Consider the following 26,321-nt stretch of genomic DNA (forward strand, 5'->3'; position numbering starts at 1 on the left):
GAGCAGACATTCCCAAAAGATCTAGGAGTGACATGTGATGACTATAAAGGGAATAGAAATGAGTTTGATCCAATGGCAGAAATTCCCAGTGAATGCATTTTAGAAACTTTTCTTCTGAAACAAACAGTTTCAGCACTTGAGTTATTTCTTTGCTTTGTCTACTCAACTGCTCATCACAATGAATTGGTCCGTGATCACATTCTGTGCAAGTTTCCTCAAAAAGTGTTTCTAAAAGAGAAGCAAATCTTGCAAATGAAACAGTCTCATGGAAGCACAGTAGCAGTAGATGGATTTATGGTTTTCGGAATGGCAATGAAAAATGATTGTTTTTGAATGGCAATGTGTTTCCCCAGTGCCCATTACTTTTAAAGCCCACCTTTGGGGAGGCCACAGAATGATTAGCAGCTATAAGTGCTGCCATGTGAAAGCAGCAGAGGACACAGTTACTACAGCACAATTTTGATTTGGAATCAAAACTGCCCTTGTTCAAGAAAATCCTCACAGAAACTGAAACCAGGGAAACAGTGAAAAGGAAAAATCGCCCATATATGGCAATCAGTTTTGACACGAGGCTCACCAATAGCCCAGTCTTTCCAAGGCACATCATTATCTATCTGATCTGCCAAATCTGATACTTAACAACATTGTCTTCAGAACAGTTGACATAGCCTGGAAAAGTCTATCTTGTAAATCACAAAGATGACAGGTTTCAGAGATCTCATCAGTGATAAAAAGAAGGGAGGCATAAAAGAGCAGATGCCAGTATACTTGCTGGCACAATGAACTGAATGAACTATATGTATTTCAAGGAGGCAAAAAACCCTCTACATCCCAATTTTTATTGAGGCCCAGTAAGAAACCACTGACTTAACCTATTTATCTCAGCTCCTAACTAAACCGAGTTTTTGAAAGGTAAAGACAAATGACCAGGGAGATAGCATGATTTTGTGGTATAAAAAAGTGGTAGGGAAAGCTGAATCAGGTCAGCCGGGTAGGCATGCTGCAGCTTCTTCCACCTACCCTAAATCCACAGAAATAGCAAAAAGAAAAGAGATTTTTAAAAAGAAAAGGAATCCACAACTATACTGCAAAATAAGTACATTCTGTGAATTAGAAACTACAAGGAATCCCTGAAAGCAAGAGTGAGTAGCTGGATGGAGGGAAACCACAGCTTGAAATACTCAAGGAGAGGACTTGCTAAATATGAAACTAGGGGCATCCTAAGCTCAGAGGTAGCTGATGCTGGGAGCTGGAAATGCCAAGGGCAACTGACCTTATGGGTTCGACCAGGCTTCTGTGAAAGCAGCCAGTCTGGCCAACCCTTCTACACTTCTCCTACTTGCCAACCTTGGACCAGGCAGAGACAGCATGGTATCTACCCCATGATGTAAGTGTTAAGTGTGGACAGTCTCAAGAAGCATGGCGATGTGCCCAAGGCAAACCAGGGGCACTCACATCTGGAGATCAGCTGGTGGCAGGCTCATCCCACCCTTCCCTGCAATGGCTCTTTAGCAGTGCTTAGAACTTTAGAAGAGCAATTAATATCCTTAGAAAAAATACAAGAATGGCAATATACTTCCATTTCAAAGTACAGTAATCTTAGAAATTAAAATTGCTATCAATAAAATTAAAAACTCAACTGATGGACTGAATGGATGGATAGAGCTGAAGAGCAACTCGCTGAGCTGGAACAATAGTTATGTAATTCTTCTAGAAGGTAACACAACAGAGAAAAGCTAAGGGCTATATAAAAAAACAGAAACAGAAGGTCAAATATGTCTAGAATAGAGGACTTTTAGAAGAAAAGGAGAGAAAGTGAAAAAAGGAACACTAACAGCAAATATAGAAGTAAATTTCCCAGAATTCAAAAGATATATCTGACTGACATGATTAACAGAAAAAGACTCACTCCTAAACGTATTGTAGTGAAATTTCAGAACACCTAGGATGATAAATATCTAAAAAATAAATAAATAAATACTCAAGGCTGTAATTCCAGCACTTTGGGAGGCTGAGGCGGGTGGATCACCTGAGGTCAGGAGTTCAAGACCAGCCTAGCCAACATGGTAAAACTCCGTCTCTACTAAAAATACAAAACTTAGCCAGGCGTGGTGGCGAGTGCCTGTAATCCCGGCCACTGGGGAGGCTGAGGCAGGAGAATTGCTTGAACCTGGGAGGCGGAGGTTGTAGTGAGCCGAGATCGTGCCACTGCACTCCAGCCTGGGTGACAGAGTAAGACCTTGTCTCGAAAAAAATAAATAAAAATAAAAATAGATAAATAAAGAGGCGGAAAGGGATTCTAATTAAAATCCCAATACAGTCAAGGCACTGAGATAAGTACCTGCTCAAATGGTCAAAAAGAGTATAGATGACACCCTTCCTTCCCACCTGACCTTTGAGATCACTCCAGGTAACATCAATACCAACATCAAAATCTGTTCACCCACGCATTGGACCTCTACTCCGCTGCTGTTCATCTCTACCCACTTCAGTGAACTATGTAAATATAGTTGTTTAGATCATTCCTTGGACCTTATCAAGATCTGGAAATGTTCCACTACATTCCTCTCTGCTTACAAACCCCAAACCTACCACCCTTACCCTTAAACTGGATTTTTAATCTCAACACTTGCAGTCATTTGACTTCACCCTATTTCCTCATGCCATCGGGTCAGCACTGCTGATTCAACTTCCTTCCCCAATTTGCCTGGATCCCACGATAACGTCTGTGGATATTTCACTGGGAGCCTCTATTAATTTTTCACATATCCTTGTGCCATGCCTACCAGTGAATTCTCAGCTGCAATCAATGTATTTCATCATGACAGGTCTACACTCCTGGGCTGCTGAGCCCACTAAGACATGGCATAACAATGTCAATTGGCTCTACTGCAAATATCTGACCTCTATCCTCACATGGATCCTTGATGGCCTCAAAACTGTCTGGCAATTCTTTCTTCATCTTTAGTCAGTTACTATGTCCATTCTTCATAGATATTGTCCAAACATCCATCATTCTTTCAAAGTTCCCTAGTTGCCCCAGATGCCCTCACTCCCAATAAAAGACTCAGTATATAATCAGGCTTTTCTTTATTTTGTGAGCTATTTTATTAGTATACAGGGAGGTATTTTATATGTTAAGAAACAGGTTAGAAAAACATTTTCAATGTAAAACAACACCTTTTCCTTTATCATCAAGATTAATTCATCCTTCCAATTGTACTTCATTGTACCAGTTACTCTTGCCTGAAACTTCCTCCTACCTTGGCTTCATCCCATCACTCTTCTGGTTTTCCTCCTACTTTTGTGTTTTTTTTTTTTTTTTTTTTTTTGAGACTAAGTCTCACTCTGTCTCCAGGCTGGAGTGCAGTGGCACAATCTCGGTTCACTGAAACCTCTGCCTCCTGGGTTCAAGTGATTCTCCTGCCTCAGCCTCCCGAGTAGCTGGGACTACAGGTGCCCACCACCACGCCTGGCTAATTTTTGTATTTTTAGTAGAGACAGGGTTTCACAATGTCAGCCAGGATGGTCTCGATCTCTTGACCTCGTTATCCACCTGCCTCGGCCTCCCAAAGTGCTAGGATGACAGGTGTGAGCTTTCCTCCTACTCTTGATCGCTCTTCTCTTTTCACCATAACATGCTCCCTATGTGATTTCATCCACTCCTAAGGCATCATTTATTACGGTCACATGCTGATGACTCCACATTTACATCCTACAGCCCAGACTGAAATATCCAAGTGTTTATGTTATCTTTATCAGATGTGCCCTACATAACTCAACCTCAACATATCAAACCAAACTTGTTAACTTTACCCATTCACCTTCTTCTCTACATTCTCTTTTAGTTTATGGAAATATCATCCACCTAGTTTCTCAAGATAAAAAAAAATGAACTTACCATTGACCCTTCCTCATCCTTAACCTTCACACCCAAGTCACCAAGTTCAGGTGATTTTACTCCAAAATGTGCCCCTCATTCTTCATTTCCAATGTTACTACCCATCTCATCTCTCTCACCTGGACTCTACCCCTTATTTTATGCATAACTACACCAGTGAGTGGCAACCTGGGTTGCACATCAGAATCACCTGGGGAACTTTCAAAAATCCTAATGCTCAGGGCATACCCCAAACTAATTATATCAGAGTTTCTGGGGGTGGAACACAGACACCAGAATTTTCTATAGATCCCCATGTGATTCCAATATGCAGACACATTTAAGAATTTTCCAGAATTGAAAACATGAGCCCACAGATTGAAAGTACATACCAAATATCAAGCAAAAAAAAAAAAAACAAATCTACAACTAGTCAAATCATAAAGAAGCTGAAAAATGTTAGAGGATAGAGAGAAAATCATGCAAATATCCTAGAGTGAAAAGATTATCTACAAAGGAAAGAAAATTACGGTAATGGCAGACTTATCTGTAACATTAGGTGACAGAAGACAATGAGTTAAAAATCTTCAAAGTGCTGAGGGAGGGAAAAAAAACTATGAACCTAGAATTCTACAGCCTGCTAAATTATTCTTCAAGAATGAAACAGACCTTTTCAGACACACAAAGCTAAGACTCTACTACTCAGACCATCAGTGGAAGAAATACCTTACACAGAATATACTTCATTATAAAGGTAAGTGAGCCAATAGGATTACAGAAGTATTTATTGGTATTAACCAAGTCTGGCTTCTGCCTGGAAAATACAAGATGTATGAAACATATGCATCATTGAGAGGTCCCAATGGCCTTAAAGAAGGTAAAACAGCTCAGTGCAAAGAAATAAATTTTACATTAAAAGTTTTAGCAGGGCTCTGGCTAATTTGAATTGTTTTCTTGCACTTTTGTAGAATTTATCCCCAGTTTTCAACTGTGCAAATTTCCATAACTTGAAATAATAAAAGAAAGCACTGCCAATCTAGCAATGTTAAAAAATGTTTCCCATTTTCTTTCACCGAAAAAAATAGGTTCTATACATTTATATATTTATCAAAATATCAAAACAATTTTTTTTGCTATAATTATTTTCTAGATGACCTGAAAATAATTTAAGAACACCAATGATAATCATTCAATCTCACCAATACTATATACAGTTGACCCTTGAACAACATGGTTTTCAACTGTGTGGGTCCACTAATAATGCAAATTTTCTTCCACCCCTGCAACAGCAAGACCAACCCCTCCTCCTCCTCCTCAGCCTACTACTCAACATGAAGATAGCACGAGTGAAGACTTTCGTGATGGTCCACTTCCACTTAATGAAGAGTAAATACATTTTCTTTTCCTTAGCTTACATTATTGTAAGAAAACAGTATATAATACATATACCATACACAATATGTGTTAATCAACTGTTTCTTATTGGTAAGGCTTCTCATCAAGAGTAGGTTATTAGTAGTTAAGTTTTGGAGGAGTCAAAAGTTATACATGGATTTTCAACTATGTTGGGGAGTGGTGCCCCTAACTCCTGTTGTTCAAGGGTCAACTATATTTAGTTTCATCATTTCTTGGCAACTTCAACCACACATGTTAATTTCATTAGATTAATCCACAGTACCATATTCTAAGACTTACCACAAAGAAGAAAAACAGACTCTTAGCCCAGATAATTACATATTTAATACATGTTGCTTTTAACAGCAATTTTTAAAGTAAACACATCATAGACCTTATAACTTATTAAAGATTTTATAGTGCTTACAAAGTGGATTCTAAAAAATATACCTTATTTGTTCTAAATGAATAACATTATCTGGAAGATATAATAATAAATTATAGTAGTATGTTTTCCACCACGACAGTTAAGATTGTGTACACATATTCAATATGAAATCCTCTTAGGATTTTCACACCTTCAGCCTGAAAACATCAAAGCAGATTAAAGTTTGGCATACAAGATCTCAGTCTGATAGTAATTGTTTTAAAACTCAAAGTGTAAAAATATCTACTTGACATTCTAGGAAAGCATGGCCACATGCACAGACACATTCTCTCACTCACTCCAACACACACATGCGTGCACACATACACACACCCCAGAGTACTCAGAAGATCTTGCCCTTGTGGATCAGACAACTGCCATCAATTTCAAAAACTAATGGAAAAAATTAGCTAAGAATATGTTTAAACCATACTTAAGAGGTGCTGGTTGCCACTAAGATCTTTAACATGCAGAGAATGCCATCTCAATACATTCTTAAACAGACTTGAACTATTCACTAATGGATACATGAATACGTAAGAAATTATGTATTCATCCACTCCCCAGACTGCATGAAGATGAAAAACTAGGCATTCCACTAACAATGAGTCATATGACTGAACCCAGCTAAAGCTACAGTGGTTTGCTTCATAGAACCCAATAGATGACAGAACCCAACAGAATTAGAAATCTCATTGTGATCTGTTTGGAGTTTCCTATATGCTCCATGTGCAAAAGCAATGAGATTCTGTATTGCAGATGACAGCTAATATCACTTTGCACTTTTGTGGCACTGCAAGAGGTCACTGTATTTCCAAAACATGTATTTATTCTAATTAAATCCTCTGATGGTCCTTACTTTTAATTATATATACTGTTCCAAATCTAGAACAAAAATAATTTAATGCTGATAACCTCTTCTGCTCATCACATATACTTCCAGTAAAATCTGTCAAAACAGAAAATTACTCTTTGGGCTGTCTCCAGTAATGCAGGTTTGAAACCAGAAGTTCATTTTCACCCTGTATCAAAACACTCCAAACTCTATGAAACAACATTAAATTAGAAATTAACCACAAATTAGGGCACTCATAACTCATACTGCTGTGATTAGAAAAATAAAAAGGCACAACAGTAAGCTAAAGAGAAAATACCAGCTCCTCATATGCTTTTTGTTTGTTTTTGGCTTTCCTCTTATTTTATTTCACTAAGTTTACAAATTGTTCAAAGCATTCTTATACTCTGCACGACAGGAACAATATTTTGGCACATTAACATTGTGATACAATGTATGGCATGTTTAAAAAATTAATTTAAAAATTTTATCTATTAATCAACACTTTTTAATGTAGTACATATATATCTTACAGTTATTTAAGTCAAATATGTAAAGGTTTGCAACTGATTTACAGATGAAGCAATCACAGATTGCAGTAATATGTGTGTGTATATATATTTATCCATATATACACACACGCCAATCAAGGGAAAAACTGCATCCTGGCAATTTTACAGTCTGAAGTTTTGTTGGTATATCTACCATTTCACATCCTTTTCATCTTGTTTTTCTGTACAAAAGATATTTTTTGCCTTCTTCATTCCTGATGAGATTTTTCTGCGATAACTTTACATTCGTACTGCAAAAATTAAAAGGTTAAAAGGTTAACAGATTAAGATTTCTCTTGAATAGCAACTTCCAAATAAACTGAAAAGCTCTAAAAATGAACATTTTATTACTATGTGCCCATTTATTCCTCAAATAGTCCAAGAGTTACATAATTACTATGATTAAATGACAAATGTGACAGGCAAAAAAAATAATTCACATTCTGGAAGTGAAAAAGCCACAGCCAAAAGCAGGAGAAAGATGAGAATTTCTGCATTACAAGCAAATAGTGGCAGTATATGATTTAGAATTTAGATCAATCTTTTAATATTGAAAGGAAGCAAAGCAGGTTTCTTTGAGTATTCAATAAGGCAAATTAGCAAAGAACAGTTCATGAACTTAAGGATAGGGGTGTTGTGGTGAACTCAGATCACTGTATTTTCAAATTACTATATGATATAAAGGAAAAAATCTATTACATTAACAAAAGCTTCCAGTCAAAACAATATTTTTAAAGTACAGCTATAAAAATGTACACTCACAATTCAAAATAAAGGAAACCAATAGGGTAAGATAATTGGTTGGCTATTTTACCAAAAATACAGCAAAGTAAATCACTCAATTCTCCTAACCTGGCTAAAAAGGTAAAAGTGACAGCATTTATTCATAAAACTGCTGTGACCGCTGAACGTCACTCCCTAACCTTTTCCTTTTCCTTCATAACTAAAATGATCAAATGTCTTGATTTGTTAGACATGGTCCTAATGTATACCTATTGTAGCAACACACTTATTAATAGTGACCTTTTTAACTTTTAAAACTGTCCTTTTTTGATATAGTGGAAACCTGTAGATTAGTTTTTTAAAAACCACTAATATCCCCCATACGGTCAATAAATCATATTGCCCTATCCATAACACATTTTGAGTTTTTCTCTCCAGTGGCTCCTCAACTTTTAAAACACCTGTGATTAAATTCTTCCAAATGATTTATTTCAATGGAAGTGCAAAAAAGCAATCAAAGAATGTTGTCTTCACAAATTGCTTTCCCTTAAAGGACTACCTTTTAGAGAAAACTTGTCATTTGTCATACATCTCATTCAGAAAAGTGATTAATAAGCATCGGCTTACCATTGCCAGTTGTCGACCAATGTTTCCCATTGTTATGCCTCCAGCAAAAAATATACATGGTAACCAAGAACGAACATAGAGGAAATCTGGAGATGTATATCTAGAATAACAGACGTGTCTTTAATACCCACAGAGGAACTGCAATGACACTTAAGATAATTACAATAAAAATAAACTACTCTGTAGATTAAACTGGCTAACCTCGTTTCATAATCTCAATTCTGAAAGCAGTTATCATTTATTTATCCAGCAAACAAGCACCAAAAATTGAAGGATTAATACTTACTGATAAACACCATTATACACTAGCAATTGAGTGACCACGGTTGCCAAGAAGGCGATTCCTACTCCAAGGCCAAAACCACTTCTAGATCTATCAAAAGTCCACCACAGTCCAATGGATAGTGCAGCCAGTGTGAGAGACAACTGTATGTTGTTATCAAAATCCACTTTCTGAGATCAGTGTTAAGAAGTCATCTTAAAACTTGTAACCAAATAATATCACCTGTTCATTTTTCTAAATAAGAGATGCCTCTGTTGAGAAGGGAATTAATTGCTTCTACTCAAGTACATTCAGTCTCTTAGTACAACATATGAAGCTAGGTGGGATTAAAACTGTCTCCAGTATTTACCCAATATCAGATACACAAAAGACATTAATCAATAGATCCTACCAACTGTAACCCCTCCAAAACAAAAAACAAAACAAAACAAAAAGAACAGTCTACATACATTCCCGATTATAAGGATTTACCCATTATTTAAGAAATGCTTTCTTTGCTAAAAATGTAACTGGAAGCCTCAGAACACAAGTATCACTAAAGGAACACACTTTTGCAAAAAAGGAAACCAATATTACTTCTCCAACAGGTTTAGAATTACTTGAGAATCATACAGGAACTTGAAAATAGAAGAGTTGACAGCTATTTAACAGGGTACCACATTCTGTCTATGATTTACTGACAGACACATTTTATAATAATGCAGTTCAGAAACAAGAGTACCAAGGACACAGTATCCCTTTCTATTATGTCAACTGTTCTAGTTTTAATTTGTTGAGGATAAAGCCTTGAAGTGAACATTATCTTACAACCTGCCAAGCTATTTTGGTGCCTGAGACTTTCTGGTATAGGACAGTTTGCTCAAATGATATTTTATTTTCATCACCTACTTAAGCATCTATTCACAAATGTATGGCTCTTTTCTACACCAAAATCTCTGGGTAAAATTAAGCTTTACAAATTCAGTTTTCTCATCTCTTTGCTAGAGGATTACACTAAAGGAATTAATTTCAAGTGTCATTAAAAGGGCATTATCTATGTTCCAAAGGCCACATCTTGGCTCTATAACCAGCTACTGGGGAAGGCAGAGGAGGTTTGGGAGAACACATATCACCAAACTGACCGTGCTGCAAGTATAGAGAAGTCCAAAAAAAAAAAAAAAAAAAAGCATACGAAGCCATTTCCCACTTCCTTTAACACTCTTTTTCACCATTTCCCCACCCTTACCAAGCAAGTATCCTAAACACCCAGCTTGATTATTTCTCAGAATCTCAGGACTATTGTAGGCAACTCCCTCAAGGTCCTTCCTTGTTAAGGCTTGATTTAAAAAGAAATCTACAGTTCATATGGGTATGCTTCTGGAAAAGCTTTTCTTATTCTTTCGCTGTCATTATACTTAAAGTTCAAAGAAAAGGTTTAGAGCTCTGATTTCCCTATGAAATAAACACTCATGTAAAGAGTGGAATTTGGTATTAAATGAGTTTCATGTTTGCTAACTAAACTTAATTAAAAGTCACAGCGAAGTACTGAGGCTTCCAGAGTAAATAGATATATCAATCTTAACATAGTGCCATATGGGCCAGGTGTGGTGGTTCATGCCTGTAATCCCAGCACTTTGAGAGACCGAGGCGGGCGAATCACGAGGTCGGGAGATCGAGACCATCCTGGCTAACACAGTGAAACCCCATCTCTACTAAAAATACAGAAAAATTCACCAGGTGTGGTGGCGGGTGCCTGTAGTCCCAGCTACTCGGGAGGCTGAGGCAGGAGAATGGCGTGAACCCGGGAGGCAAAGCTTGCAGTGAGCCGAGATTGTGCCACTGCATTCCAGCCTGGGCGACAGAGCAAGACTCCGTCTCAAAAAATAAATAGTGCCATATGATTTTGTAAAGTCTAAGTAACCTAATATTAGAAGTGTATGCTATAAATTTGGTAAACATTTTGGACTTTACTTAAAGGACAACAGGGTATCTAAGATTGCTATATTTAAGTATTTCATTGAGAAAGAGAGTGAACAAAGCAAAGAATTTGAACTTATTAAGTTTTTAAAATTTCAGAAAAGGCTATTTAAATTTCTCTACTTAAAAACAAAAATCAAAGTGGAAATGTCTGAGAGAGAAAGATCTAATCCACCAGACAGAGAGGAACTGACACAGTTATGAGGCTCCTGGGTAGGAAAATGAGATGTTTCTAGACTTTAGTCAGGCTGTCTCAGGTCTGTTCTCAGCTCTGCTGCAATGTCACAGTATAAATGACTTAGTAAATTACCTAACCCCTCCAGCTTCCGTTTATTATTAAATGTGGAACTAGGTGATTTCTAAGTTCCCTTCTAGATATAATAGTATAGGATTTTATCTTTTTAAGCCCTCCTGACCACTAGATTATTTTATAAAATCTTAAATCTCAAAAAGTTCACCAAAAATAAACATGTGGAAATGTCCTCAATACAAAAGGAAATTAAAATAATAACAGCCACTGAGGGACTTCCAAATTCACAGACCTGCAACAGCCAGCACAACTGTGCAGAGGAAGGCAGATGTGTTTTCAGAATCTAGGACCCTGGTCTTTTCTATGGTTTCTGTTCCCAAGCTTATCCAAAACACCTCAATACTTTTTGTGAAAGACACAGGATCTACTTGACACATGACCCACCCTCTCTCTCCAGCTACCTAACTCTGCCTGCCCCGAGTCCAGTGCAGTTATAAGAGCAAACTTTTGGCAGCCTGAGTCACACTTCTTGCTTTTCCAAGTACCCAAGGCTCCTGCCACCTTCATTGTCTAAACCACATCTCCTAGAAAAAGACAGTAATAGCGTTTCCTAGTTCCTCTTCTACCAAGGAAAGTCAGAGCGAATGAGGAGGAAGTAGAAGAGAGGAAATAAAGAGGATGACAGGAGGAAAACTTTATGAGGGCAAACATTTTTTTCTGGGCAGAGAAGGTACAAAGGGGAAGGGGAATGGGGGCTACCTGAGACACTGTAAAAATACTCATTAACCACTAAATAAAATGTCTGAATCTTCAAACAATAAAACTTTAAAAATATGTACTAGGGAAGAAACTTATTTTTGGCCAAGGTCTAAGTTGGTATTTCTACTTATGCCATTTACATGGTTTGTCAGTATTGATTAAAACCAATGCATCTACCTTTTTAAAAAAAAATAGCTTCTTTAAGTTAAGAAAAACAAAAGACAAAATAGCACCTGAAGCTACCACATGTCCTTATTAGCAATTCTTAACAAAGAAAGAGAGGAAAAGACTCCTCTGAAAATGTACCTGGTTCCATTTTTGGATTAACTACCCAAAAGTAATTAAGTAACCAAATTTAAGAAAAACAAGTAAAGTTTTTAAATTTGCAAAGTTTCTAAGTGATAGTGAAAAATACAAACTGAAATGAAAGGCTATACCCCACTTTATAATTGCACAGCTGCTACACCGATGTTTCAACAATATGGTTCATATCCTTCTTCTGACTAAGTGGGCACATCATAATTTGACAACAGTGAAGTTGTAAGGGGCTGTTTAACCTTTGGTTTGTTGGAAGCTGCTTTGTTATTATGCATTTCATTACAGAGTAAAGGATACAGCACTGGCATGATTTATACCAACAAAGACTGCTACACACCGCATTACACTGGACCACTCTCTTTTAAATTTATGTGGTTCTCCTAGATGTCTGTCAATGCAGGGGTATAATAACCCAATCACAGCTGTGGGGAAAAAAGAAAAAAATTAAGTTACCTCCAATGTTGTACTGGCAACACTTAAGCTAAAAAAATCACTATAACCACCACAAGCATTTTAAAGATTCTTAAAAAAAACAAACAAACGAGTTATTTCACATCATCACCGATATTTTTTAACTTACCTTCCAAAAGAAATGAAATGAGGATAACACCAATGAAGAAAGTATTGCAAATGATTACAACAACATTCTAAATTATAATCAACAAAATACTCTTAAAATGTATGATTCACAATTTAGCAGACTGGACTAAATGATTCATGCTACTTTTCTACTACTGATACCTACAAGACCTGAAAAGTATCAAACCAGTTAGCAGTTAAGTAATGTTCTCTCTAAACTGCAAACCATAAAATATGAATTATATGGCACAAATCTAAAGAGAATCTAGAAGCATAAAAGTATACAACAAGCTCATCATACACACAATGTTCTGAAGGTTCTGGCTGGCCTCTTACGTAGATCAGTCTCACCCCTACCAGCTTCCCGTCTTAGCCTCCCCATCTAGCACCTTTTACTGACACTCCTTTCTGCTCTAGCCCTTTAATGAGGCTGTAGGTCATACTGTCAAAGCAGGAAAACTCACAACAGAAATCTACAGGTAAGACTCATTCTGCATATAGAGACAATGGAGGAAACAAGGTGTAGAGGTATTTAAAATTTTCAGTTAAATTTTAAGTGCACTGTTAAAAGAGAAGAAGAAATCATCTTAGTACTTCTCTTAGTTTTGGAAAGAACACCTTGAATGTTGTGTCATTAATTATATATAACTGTATATAAAATGTCAATGATTGAGTCCCAAAATATTCTCATCCCTTTCTTATTTCTCAAACCTCAACATTTTATTCATTTAGTGGGAAAGAATTTTAAGTGCTAAATTAGTTATTAAAAAGACTATTGAATGAAAACATTCTAATCTTCCTAAAAACAGGATGATTATGTTGTGCCATTCTGGCAATAAAGACACTACTGTCACATCAGTTGAAAAGCATGTTTAAAATATCCAATACCACTTAAGAGGAATCATGAAATTACAATGCCAAAATCTAAGTGCCTGAGGGACAAGAGGCCCTCCCCCTACCCAGTATTAGCCAGCTATATCTCACAGGCAACGCATTCACTCTTCGAAGAAAAACAGAAACCAATTAGTATCAAAAATCACAGCTTAGCAGACCAATGGTGCAGCATTTGAAAAAGGCTGTGTGACCACGCTTCTATCTCGAGATGAGATGCTGCAATACTGTATGCATTTTCTAGTCCACAACTCTTTTGAGTTAGGCATTTGCTGAGTACAGATGGCTCATAGAACATCAAGAGATTAAGAACATATCTCGGCAATGCAGAGCTCCAATAACTATTAGTAAATCTAGAAGTTTCACACTATATTCCTATTTAAAAGACTGCTCCTGAGAAGATTAACTGACAGGATTTTTAAATTTCTATACAAATAAAACGGCAACAAGCATCCCTAACAGTTGAAATGTAATTAAACGAATATCACCTCTTTTTTTTCTCAAGGGGTCATAAAACTAACAGTTCATTTGTCACCCCCGTTCCCCCACCATATATATCCTCCCTTTGCCTGTTGCTGAGTAAAGTCAACTAAGAGCAGACATTCCAAGTCAATTTTCCTGAGCAACTGATGCCTAGGTAAAGAATTATTACATAGAGAATACTGACGTGTATGTGCAAAGATATAAATAAGTAAAACTGACTATATTTTTATGCATGTGATGTCAGACTTGCAAGTTAGAGACAACTGAGGAGAGAAAGCAAAAACACAAAAAGAAATTTAAACTGCCACACTGCCAACCCTGGGATTTGCCAATAAAAATCAAATCCATTGAGTATGCATGGTTCTCAGTTGCTCACTGAGAGGGAGAATTCGAAGAAGCTTGTCACTTCCCATTAAATGTCTTCTTTCTTTCCTTTAAATAAAGGCATGGCAGAGTCTGATAGCAATATATACAACACTGTGAGGTTCCACTGTTTGAGAGCTCGACAGAGTATGTCTGGGCCTCTTTTCCTCTTCCTGTACTTTTTTTTTAAAAAAACAAGAAAGACTGTTAAAATCATGCCTGTGTAAAATCATATGCAAACACAGTCCTGCTTATAAATCAAATGGTTCTCTGATGCAAAAATCACATTTCTTGTGATATCTTTAAGTTATTTCCCAGTGACTAGTTACAGTCTACCAAAGCTAAACACTAAAGAAGTTTATAAAACATCAGTAGTAAGTCATCACTTTTTTCTGGGAGTGTGCTTAAATGCAAGGAGGCACTAAAAGGAACACAGTTAAAGCCAGACATTTTGTAAGAAAACAGGAACTGAATAAATGAAAACACTCCATGAGGTATACTTCGATGGAAAACTACAAGATAATATTTTCCTTCAACAAATACTTAAGCCCTGACAATATGTCTGGTTCTTGGTATTTACTGGAGATTTAAAAAGGTAAGGCCAGGCATGGTGGCTCACACCTGTAATCCCAGCACTTTGAGAGGCCGAGGCAGGCGAATCACGAGGTCAAGAGTTTGAGACCAGCCTGGCCAACATGGTGAAAACCTGTCTCCACTAAAAATACAAAAAAAATAGCTGGACGTAGTGGTGGGCGCCTGTAATCCCAGCTACTCGGAAGGCTGAGGCAGGAGAATCACTTGAAGCTGGGAGGTGGAGGTTGCAGTAAGCCGAGATGGCGCCACTGCACTCCAGCCCAGGTGATGGAGTGAGACTCCGTCTCAAAAAAAAAAAAAAAAAAAAAAAAAAAAGGCAAAAGAGTAAGATATGATTCCAATTGCAAAGTGACCATAGAAACAATTAAATACAATCCTGCATTAAGGGCAGCTGACAGGACAGAGGGGTCCCAGGCTTCTCCTTGCCTGTGCTAGGGGAAGGCAAGGTGCTGGGCTGTCAGAAAAGCTTCACAGAAAGAGGCGACCCTTGAGGCAGGAGCATTCGGCAGTAAATGGCGCAGAAATAGTGCTCTCATTAAAGGGAGGTGACTGAGGACAATCATGGACAACTGGAAACTGCTGGTGTTACTAGGAAGCTGTAAGCTTCAGACACAAAGGGAGCTGCAGGGTCCAGAAAGATTCTGAAGAAGAAAAAAGCAGTCAAGGGCCTTATTATAAAGACTTTACCCTGCAGACAATGGGCAATCAGGAAAACAATGTCATCACTGTTGTACCAGAGAGAGGCCATCTTCTTAGTGTGGAGGGTACCACACAAGGGGGCTGAGAAAAGGGTGGGTGCAAAACTAGAGGCCGGAAGAGAAAAGACTAAAGACTCCAAGCACAACCATTGAGGGATGGACCAAGAAAGAGACAGAGGAAAGATGTAAAACTTGGAAACTGGATGTAGAAAGGGAGAGAAAGCAAGGAATCTTACAAGGCTCTACAGGAATAGGGCAATGGACTGCACAACTAAACAGGAAAGATTTTTCTTTTTACATTAGATATTATTTTCATACGTTTGGACACAACCAGGCTACTCGTGATTTTTGAGGCAACTTCTCTACTTATTTTATCCACACGAGTTGTCTTTTTCTATTTATTCTTTAGAAAGATTTCTCTGTGGCCCTCAATAATGCTGAAAAGATTTCTAATTCCAATTCTGGTGCATGGCATACATAAGGAAGTTAACTTGTAACATCAGCATTATCAAACTAAAAATATGGAATTAAGAAAAAAAAGTCATCAAAATTAGTTTACCAAAGTTCTTTATTAGTTGTCCCACACCAGAACCACCACTAGCAAATTTTCCAGGATTGTGCTATAGAGAAAGGTGGCAAATAACCAGGAGCACTTTCCACACACAGAAGGTGGTGATTCTGGAGCCCCTCCAAAAGGTAGCTGCTCTATCTATGAATGTTAGTTGAACAAGAAAATCAAAGGATGATTATCAGTTTTTCTGACTTAAGATGGTAAGACCCTAGCAAGGTCTTGAAAATCCATGCCAACACATATACACAAAAACATATGCATATTACACACACACACAAACTCAAACACACTATGTTTCTTAAATCATTTACTTCTTTTCCCATGATACTTTCCCTAAAATAATGATGCAGGGGATGGCAGAACAGAGATTTTGCGAGAATCCATTTTCCATCTCTGGCAACTTGGACAAATCTGATATCTTTCACTCTCATTTACTAAACACCATGACTTATCTAACAAAATTGGTAGCAGAATTGGCTGGAATCTAGATTTCCTAACGTCTCTCTACTTTCTTTTGCCCAAGTACCTTATGGTACAAACTGCTTTCAGAAGAAATACTTAAGCAAGAAATGTAAATGCAAATTCCCCAAATGAGGTTAAGTTCGTAAGTGTGACAAACCTAGTGGCTGGGAATAGGAAGGAAAGTAGTGGCTGAACTGTGGTATTAGCATTTGAAATTTTCCTTCCTAAAATGTTAAGTTTATGGCAAAAGTGCTGACATTAAGGGGGCAGAAGGACAAGACAGCGGGTGCAGCCCTGTTACTCTTCATAGTGGAGGTACAATGAAACCTCAGTTAAGTTCTCCTGCCCCAGCCCAAATGCACAACACACGCCAGGGAATTCCATCTAGGTCTGGCACCCAGTCTGGAGGCTTGAAAAGTGGCATCCTGAGTAGGGGGGAAAGTGTGAGTAGCTTCCTTTTCCTTTCCCCAGCATGTGACATGTGGACCCAGTCACACCACTCACTGGCTCTGGGACCCTGGGCTCCTGATTTTCTTTCTTCATCTCAGTGAGTGTCCTCATCTCCCCATAACAGGCAGAATGCCAAACATCTCTCTCCCAAAGTTGCTCTACAGAACCCTGGGATTACAGGATGTACCTAGCATATTAGCAGACATTCAATAAGCAACAGTTTCCCTTCTCTCACCTTCCCTTTGTTCTATCCTGAAAAGACATGTATGTTCTTCCATGTCCCAAAAAGCTTCTACTGGCAGCCAGACTGTATCATAGAAGAAAAGAAACAAAGAACTAGAAAAGTTGTTGAGAAAACGTTTTCTCTTCTGAATTTAAATGAAAGAAAAATGCATGAGGACCAGTACATACAGCAGAGAGTGATACAATTTAATTTTTTATTTGGACTATTTTGCCTTTTCTCTTGGAGAATGTAACCCTGGGGAAACTAAGAATCACTGCCTTCATGACTTCACTTTTAATGTGAACGCTGTAATAGTGAGACATCAGTATATAAACACTGAAGCCTTACTACAATAGTGCCCCTCTAACTGTGCAACAGGATTCTATAATTGTCCAGTAAGTTTCACAAGGCCATTCTAACACTTCTGTAAAGCGCAACATCACCCTTCAGCCTCCAGCTCTTGGATGGAAGCCAAGAAGGACATATATTATGTTGCAAGATAGTCATTCATATATGTTAAGTATGAGACACCAAATGGGTATTTAAAAAGCAATTTTCTCCTTCAATCAGAATTATCTTCTACCACATGATTATGGTTTCCTTTTATTACTTTATTATTAAAAACAGTATTAATCTATTGGTCTTGGTCATTAGAAAACACTAAAGTGCTATCTATTGTGGAAGTATGGCAGCAATAAAGTAATGTGAAATGCTCTACTCTATGCATTACACACTGCCCACCACCGAAAAAATATCTAAAGTAACTAATGGGATAATAATTTTAAGCAAAGAGAGTCTACCTTATAGATGTCTTTAAATATTTATTATTCTAAGGTACTTATAAAAACAACATACCAAGGAAAAAAGCATTTACAGAAATATAACATGAAGCTTTAAACTTTAATTATTCAAGTATTTATTACTTCAGAAACAAGACTACAGCACACGCATAAAACCCTTAAAACCAAATGGTGGTGCTCGTCATCAAAATAACTTAAAATAACACTTAGATGAGATAGGTTGAAGAAAGAACAAAACTAAGGGGTTAAATGCTTCATCCCTAAGGGAAACAGGATTGTTTTTCAGAATTAAATGTTAAAAGTTTACAGGACAGATAGAAATGAGACAGAAAGGAGTACATACATTATGAGTCCATTTATATTGCATTCTAGAACAGAGATAAATTATTTATGGCAACAGAAAGCAGATCAGTGGTAGCCTGAGGCTGGGGGTGGGGAACGGACTGCAAGAGGACACTAGAGACTCTGGAGGGTGATGGAAATGTTCCACAGCTGGATTGGCAGTGGCCACGTGACTGTACGCATTTGCCTAAACACATCAAGTTGTTCAATTCAAACAGGTCCAGTGTATTATATCTAAATTATATCTCAATAAATATATTTTCTTTTTTAAAAAGGTTTATTGCTCAGACAACGTCCATACTCATTTACCCTATTTTCTTTCTAAGCATTACAGAAACATCCTACACATACCTGAAGCCGTGCCACAGCATGGGGGTACCCACCATGCAGAAGAAAAGATGCTTGCAATCACATCAGGTGGAAAGAGCGTCACATTTCTCTGAATCTGAAGTAAATTTAACACTAATGCAAGAAATACTCCAATAAAAAATAGCACTACTCCTCGAATCATCAAGTTCACACTCTGGCTAGTGACAGATGAAATATATGGGCCACACTTTTTGGGCCCAGGTGACTTTGTCTCTCCTTCTGCCATGGTTTCATAGGTTCAGTAAGCCGTTAAAAAAAAAAAAAAAAAAAAAAAAAGAAAGGCTTCCCAGCTGAAAAGCTCAACTGTCTGTGAATCAAAGACTGACGCTTCAACAGTACCACATCTTGTCCTAAAGTAGGACCTACCAGAAATCCTGCAAGAGATAAGAAAAAAGAAATTAATGTGTATCTAATACATGATTATTGTAATTTTACTGATTTCAATACTAATTTAAATGGACAAATAAGAAAATGACAAGCTTGTATACTAATTTATTCAAATTACTAACATTTATTGAATAAGAAAAAGTTTTAAAAGTATTTTTATATGCAAGACGTAATAAAAAATAAAGTACTACCCTTACATTTCCTAGGACAGAAAACATGACCTAAGAGACCTGAAGGTTAGAATCATAGTAGAAACAGCTTGCTCCATCTCTGAGAAAAGCAGAACAGGTAATCTGACACTTCCACTAGAATCTGGAGGGTAAAACCCTGCTCTCTGTTTCTTTTCCCTAAATCTCTAAGCCTATCAGTTACAATAGTGTATTTTATATTTTACAGATAAGCATATTCTGACTGAAGACGCTGTATTTTTTGCAATAAAATGTGACTTGCTTACAAGGACAACCTCCACAGAAGAACAAAATAACCTGCTTTAATGTTTATTATTTATTTGGCTATCTGCACAAAAACATTCTACAAAACCAGACCACCACGCACACACCTACATATACACCAAACACAGAAACCAGATCTGACTCACTCTCCCCAGGGGCACAACTGTATCCCACTCCTGTCTCAACAGTCTGCCCTTGTTGCAATCACAGAAGGGATTGTAAGAAAGCTGGAGGATGAAGCAAAAGAAAGGAAGTAAAGAAAATGAAGAACAATCTAATGGCTAGATTCTAAGGAGTTGTATCCACTTGGTCCCTGACTCCTAAAACCTAAAACTTTGCTACTACAATCAGTCTAGGTATTTGTTCATTCCTCTAACCAAAGTGATCTTTCCTTTTGGGGCTTTCTATGTGCTGTTTTAAGCACCTGACATGTGGTAATTCATTTAATCCTCACAATAACCTTCAGAGGTAAGTGCAATTATTATGTACATTTTATAGGTGACGCAAAAAAGCAAAGAAAGGTTAAGTCACTTGACCTAGTTCACACCTCCAGTAAGAGGCCAAGCTGGGATTCAAAACCATGCAGTCTGACTCCAAAGCCCTCATTCTTACCATGATGTTCAGTCTCCCAAACTGTCACATATTCGATGTGCTTTCTATGAATACTAACAGTTTTTAAATGGGAAAAATACTACACAGGTAATTTACTTTTATCCCATCCAACAATATATCTTTGGCACTTTCATAAGTCGGTACAGAAATGATATTTCCTTCAATCCAAAAGCAGTTTATTTTAAAAAGTGTAGCACTTATAATGACTACTTTCTAATTAAAGGTACAGTTGCTTTATGGATTGTAAATGTTTTATGAAGGTCTTATTCACTATTATATTACTATCACTGTGCCTATGTACCCAGAAAAGTTCCTGCCTAGCCCACAGTGGGAGCTCCACATAATCATATTTGCTTAATTAAATTGGGTTAACTCTTTCTGAATCAAACCATATAGGGTAAAGTAGGCCTTTTTGAGAGCAAACCTAGCTCCTAATCATCATCTAAAATTTATACATTTCCTCTGAGTTTTCCAGTCTCAAACAACCTTTGAATGAATTTTGGAACAAAGCCCTCATGTAAACCGCAGAGAATGGGGCTGAATTACAAATAACTAGTATGAAAATGAGAATATCTGTTAAGTACTAGTAACCGCCACAACCTATCAGTTCCATGTGATAAACACTTAGACAACGGGCCTTTTTACTGGGGCTATGCCACATCAAAGCTCTGTGTTCAACATTCAAGAGGAAATTCTGTTCCCAAGCTAGTCCTCACTGACCTACTTAGTCTATAATGTAATTGAACTCTATGGCTTAAAGGACTAAAAAAACTAATCCACAGTATAGCTAATTCATGGGAAAACATATTCTAAATACCAACTGAAAATGCCCTGAAACATCTCCTCCTGACCTGATCCTGCAGACCATTCCTTGCTGTGGAATCCAGGCATATGAGCATGCCATGCATTCTGGTTGCTTTTAGCAAGGTTCAGTAGCTACAGAACTCTCCTTCATCATCATCATCATCATCATCATCATTATCATCATCATCTGGTTGCTTTTGGCAAGGTTCAGTAGCTACAGAACTCTTCTTCATCATCATCATCATCATCATCATCATCATCATCTGGTTGCTTTTGGCAAGGTTCAGTAGCTACAGAACTCTCCTTTATCTTCATCATCATCTGGTTGCTTTTGGCAAGGTTCAGTAGCTACAGAACTCTCTTTCATCATCATCATCATCATCTGGTTGCTTTTGGCAAGGTTCAGTAGCTACAGAACTCTCCTTCATCATCATCATCATCATCATCTGGTTGCTTTTGGCAAGGTTCAGTAGCTACAGAACTCTCCATCTTCATCATCATCATCATCATCATCTGGTTGCTTTTGGCAAGGTTCAGTAGCTACAGAACTCTCCTTCATCATCATCATCATCATCTGGTTGCTTTTAGCAAGGTTCAGTAGCTACAGAACTCTCATCATCATCATCATCATCTGGTTGCTTTTAGCAAGGTTCAGTAGCTACAGAACTCTCATCATCATCATCATCATCATCATCTGGTTGCTTTTAGCAAGGTTCAGTAGCTACAGGACTCTCCTTCATCATCATCATCATCATCTGGTTGCTTTTAGCAAGGTTCAGTAGCTACAGAACTCTCATCATCATCATCATCATCATCTGGTTGCTTTTAGCAAGGTTCAGTAGCTACAGAACTCTCATCATCTTCATCATCATCATCATCATCATCATCATTCTTTATAGGGCACCCATTTATGAAGGGCCTACTCCCTGCCAGACATATAGTAACTCTACTCTTCAAAACAAACATAAAGGTAGGCATTATCATCCTCATTTTACAGATTAGGCTACCAAGTCAAAGAGATTCAGCAATTTGCTTATGGTCACATGACATGCAGTATCAAAACTGAAATTTCACTTCAGGTCTAACTGATTCCAAAACCCATCCTCTTGCCTCTATACCTTGAATTCCGTTCCATCTCAACTGCTCAGACTTCTTTTTCAGCAGATGGTTCTATATAAAAGTGTTTGGTTACTGAAAAGATGGTTAGATGTTGAAATACCATCTCAACTATAATAAACTCTCAGATAGTAAGCCAAAACAAGTAGGTGACTATACAATTGCACAAAGACGATGAGAATAAATGTAAAATCACCTTGAAATTTTCTTTAACAGTACTAGATCAAGGTGTAAAAATATGTTTTAAAGTAAAAAGAAAAAATAGCAAACTAATACTCTGTATGAGAACATTAGTTGACTCTCTACTTCCCCAGATCCCAGTAGACACAGCACATTGCCCTCACGTTCTGCTAACAGCTGCTAGAAGATGGGCATACTTTCTGAGTAACCCACATTGAGACAGTGTATCATTTGTTTCTGTTTGTGATTTTTTCCAAAAGGGAATTAATGAAAAGGGGTATTTTATGTTTAATAGTATTTTTTAAAAGGAAAATAACTTCAGTTTAAAAAAGCTATTTCAGTCATGCTAGCCCCCACCTCACACTGACCAGCATTTGTCAAAGGGCACTGATATTTTAGGCAGGACAATTATTTGCTGTGTGAGACTGTTCTAAGCATTGCAAAACATTTAGCATCCCTGGCTCCCACCCACTAAATGCCCCCTCCCCTATTTGTGATAACCAAAATTGTCCCCACAATGAGAGCCACTGATTGCTACAGACTTCATTCTATTTCAAGACAGCTAGAGACTTTGTTTATTTATGTTTTCTACCACAGCTGCTTATTTAACCTTTCCTGGCAGTGCTTGTTTAGTTTTCTACTTCGCCCCAAAAGTTTTCCTTAAAAATAACACATTTGCTTGATGTTTATTTGAATGAGACTCAAAAAGCTAATTTTGTAACTACATCATAATACAATAGTATATAATTACTGGTGACAAAAAATAAAAGCTTTAAGAAATAGCAGGGAACTGGGAAATCATCTATTCCAAGGGGTATGAGACCCCCATGCGAAACAAAACAAAAAAGTTGTATATATATGCATTTTTTTCTGGGACGAAAGTTCCATAATTTATATAAAGTACTCAAAAAAGTCCATGATCCAAACAAAGTAAAGAATCAGTAATCTAACAGTTCTCTCACTCTATTAGCAAGGCCAATGACATGCAAAGTGGTCAACTGGATTAACAAGATTAAGACAGTACCATCAGTTCTTATTACCACAAACATGTATAGTGAATGCCAGGAAACGACCAGACTTATCAAAGGGATAGAGGCTTCCACAAAACCATTTTACCCCCTACCATGCAACAATGAAATTCCTTTAAAAGCACATTTATAATATCAGTTGCACACTAGAGGAGTCACAGGAGTGGGTTATTTTCAAGGGAAAGTAAGCTCCCTTAGTTTACTTTGAAGTTAGTTTTTCTGATTTTCTACTGATACTATTTTCTTAAAACAAAGTGGATCTATATCTTTAAATATTAGTCTTACATTAATGATAAACTTGATGCTCCAAAATTTTTTTAAAAAATCTATATTTGAACAATTTAGATTACTTGACAAATAATTTGCTGACCAGGGAAAAAGTCTCTGGTATAAAGATACTGTTTAAAGGACAATATGTCAATAAATTCTCGAAAACAATCCTGGTAAATAGGCAGGTGCTGTTAGTTTCCATTTTACAAAATAAAATAGGTTAAGTAACTTTCCAAGATCACAGAACTGTTACCAGGTAGCACCAGGACTAGGCTCACCCACTCTGACCCCATGTCCAGAGTTCTTCCTGCTTCACCACACTGCTTCCATTCACAAACATGGTACAAAACAATTTAAGTGTCACACAAGAAACCGTTTTTAAAATCATGTTGGTAAACTACTATTAATACCAAAATAATGTTTTCAACAATTCACAAAGAAAAACTTTCCACCTGACTTGAAAAATTCTACGCTGAGCCCTGGCCTAAAATTTCTGGAAAGTACCATACTAAACAAAAAGAAAAAAAGTTGAAATAATTTGCATAGATCAATGATAAATCATCAATACTGGAAAAACATTATTCCAGGTGTATGGCTGCCTATTAATGGATTGATATTATTACTTTTAGGTTAAAAATGAGTTATAAGTGATTATGAGCTTTATGAATAAATCAAGGTTCATGTTGGCCACTGAAACAACTTAGAGGCAACAAGCATTTGAAAACACACATACGAAATCTTCTAATAACCTTAAGAACCTGTTGCATTGTAACAACAGCAACACCCCCTAAAACCAAATGACAAGACCATTCCTCTTCCAATGATTAGCAGTAAAAGAAGTATTTTTACTCCCTCAGATAACCCTGTCTCTTCAGGTGCTTAGGTCACGTAAGCTACTAAATAATAAAGTTAAATTACTACCTCACATTATTTTTCATCATATGCTCTCTTAATTAGAATAGCATTCTTGAAATAGAATAAGCACTAACATTAGAAAAAAAGACTTAAATCAATAAAACAGTTTAATTCTCCCTAAATAAAAACACATCTACATGTATCATGGGCTAGAGACGTTAAAAATTTCTAGGAAGAAAAGCAATATTTGCCTTATAAACACTGCAACTCTTTCCTCTCAATATTAAAACCCAAACACAGAAACCAGTAAGTTAGCTGCATTTACAGCCCCTTATAGCTTTTAAATGTCACATCTCAGTGCCTAAAAAAGTTACTCCATCGTTTCGAGATAAGTTTCTGAGAACAAAGAAAACTGTCTTTAAACTACTGAACTGCATTTTATCCTTTCCTTTTCCGTGTGACCATATGCAAAAGCAACAGTTGTCAGTTAAACAGAATCAACCTCTTTCCCAAGTGTACATGATTCACAGCTTGGTCACTGTACAGCAGATATGAACTGAGAACTACGACATAACACAATGACAAAACACAGTACTGAGCACAAAGTACAGGGAAAGAATGAAAGAGAGAAAACAGGAAGAGCACACGTCTAATTTTTGTTTTCTTTGGGGCCCCCATTAGTAGCATTCCCTTCATCCATCTTCATTCAGTGGTTCACTACCAGGGCCAAACCCATAAGTTACAAAACACCATCTAGCTACTGTTTGGCTGCTTTTATTTTTTCTGCACCAGGACCGGAGCACGCATTCCCCTGCAGTCCTCAGCTCCACCGCAATACTGATACCAAACAGTTTCAGTGGCCCAGCTGCCAAGCCTAACCATTCCTTTTTAAAGCATTTCTTCATCAGTCCTACAAAACAGCAAGTTCTTCATGGTATATTTTCCTAGAGCATCTAGCTAATATCATACTTTAACAACTTTTTCCAACGTTAACTGGTCATGGGTCATTATCACTTAAGTGTTAGCGCCATTGCCCGCGCCCACTCCCATAATCCACACTGCTTTCCTTCTCCATATTGCCAATCCCCACTAAGCAACCCTAAAATCTAGTAATTATCATCAAATCCACTTCTAGGCCCTGGCAACAATTATTTGGCTTTACCGAAACACCTATTCCATAGGTAACCAATTCCAGTCAAAAATGCCAGAGTCTTACTCCTCAACCCAATGCCCTATCTCTTTAGTGGATTATAAACTTACTACGACAACCTGTCTTCTTTGGATCCAACCCCCGCCCAAGCCTGAGTCTTCTCTCCCAGGCTACAAGCCCCCAAGTCCTGGCAGCTCTATGCTTGACAGCTCGCTGACCTCCACCTCATCAGACCTCTGGGTCGCCCTTCTCGCCGTTCTCCAGCCTTCTTCCCGCTCAGACACTCATCCACTGTCCGCGGAGCCTCGACGCCTCCCATAATCCCTCCCCGATCCCGCAGTCCCTTTCTGGACCCTGCGGACCCCTCTCAGATAAGCGGAGCCCCTTGCCCTGCAGGCCCATCAGTGGTCCTGGCTCCCCGCACCTGCCACCAGGGTTCCCAGGCTGCAAAAACACAAGTAGTTCTTCTTCCCGAGGGCCACCCTCCTCCTCAGGCCGCTTTCCTCAGCACCACGTCACCCGCGCTTCGCCAGGAGACCCCCAACTCACCCCCGCCTCCGCCATCTTCTGGGACCAGCCCCCGTACCCCTACCGCCTCTTCCTCCTCCACTCCCACAACTCCGCCCGAGCTCCACTGC

General features: G+C 37.8%; 1 protein-coding gene across 5 annotated transcripts; it reads right to left on the bottom strand.

Moving 5' to 3' along the window:
* Positions 1-3,302: 3,302 nt before the first annotated feature.
* On the bottom strand, positions 3,303-26,321 carry INSIG2 (insulin induced gene 2). Of its 5 annotated transcripts, none has more exons than XM_024243810.3 (6): positions 26,233-26,321; positions 18,812-19,203; positions 12,302-12,426; positions 8,725-8,891; positions 8,439-8,538; positions 3,303-7,339 (listed from the first exon to the last, which is right to left on the bottom strand). In XM_024243810.3, the coding sequence occupies exons 2-6, from the start codon at positions 19,053-19,055 to the stop codon at positions 7,298-7,300; spliced, it is 678 nt and encodes a 225-aa protein (XP_024099578.1). In that variant the 5' UTR covers positions 19,056-19,203; positions 26,233-26,321; the 3' UTR covers positions 3,303-7,297. The 5 variants fall into 5 exon arrangements, with proteins under 5 accessions (XP_024099578.1, XP_024099580.1, XP_054405244.1 ...); XM_024243812.2 differs by having other exon boundaries at positions 26,108-26,252; XM_054549269.2 differs by lacking the exon at positions 18,812-19,203 and having other exon boundaries at positions 26,233-26,315.

Source organism: Pongo abelii, chromosome 11 (assembly GCF_028885655.2).
Source record: "Pongo abelii isolate AG06213 chromosome 11, NHGRI_mPonAbe1-v2.0_pri, whole genome shotgun sequence".
Taxonomy (NCBI): Eukaryota; Metazoa; Chordata; class Mammalia; order Primates; family Hominidae; genus Pongo; species Pongo abelii.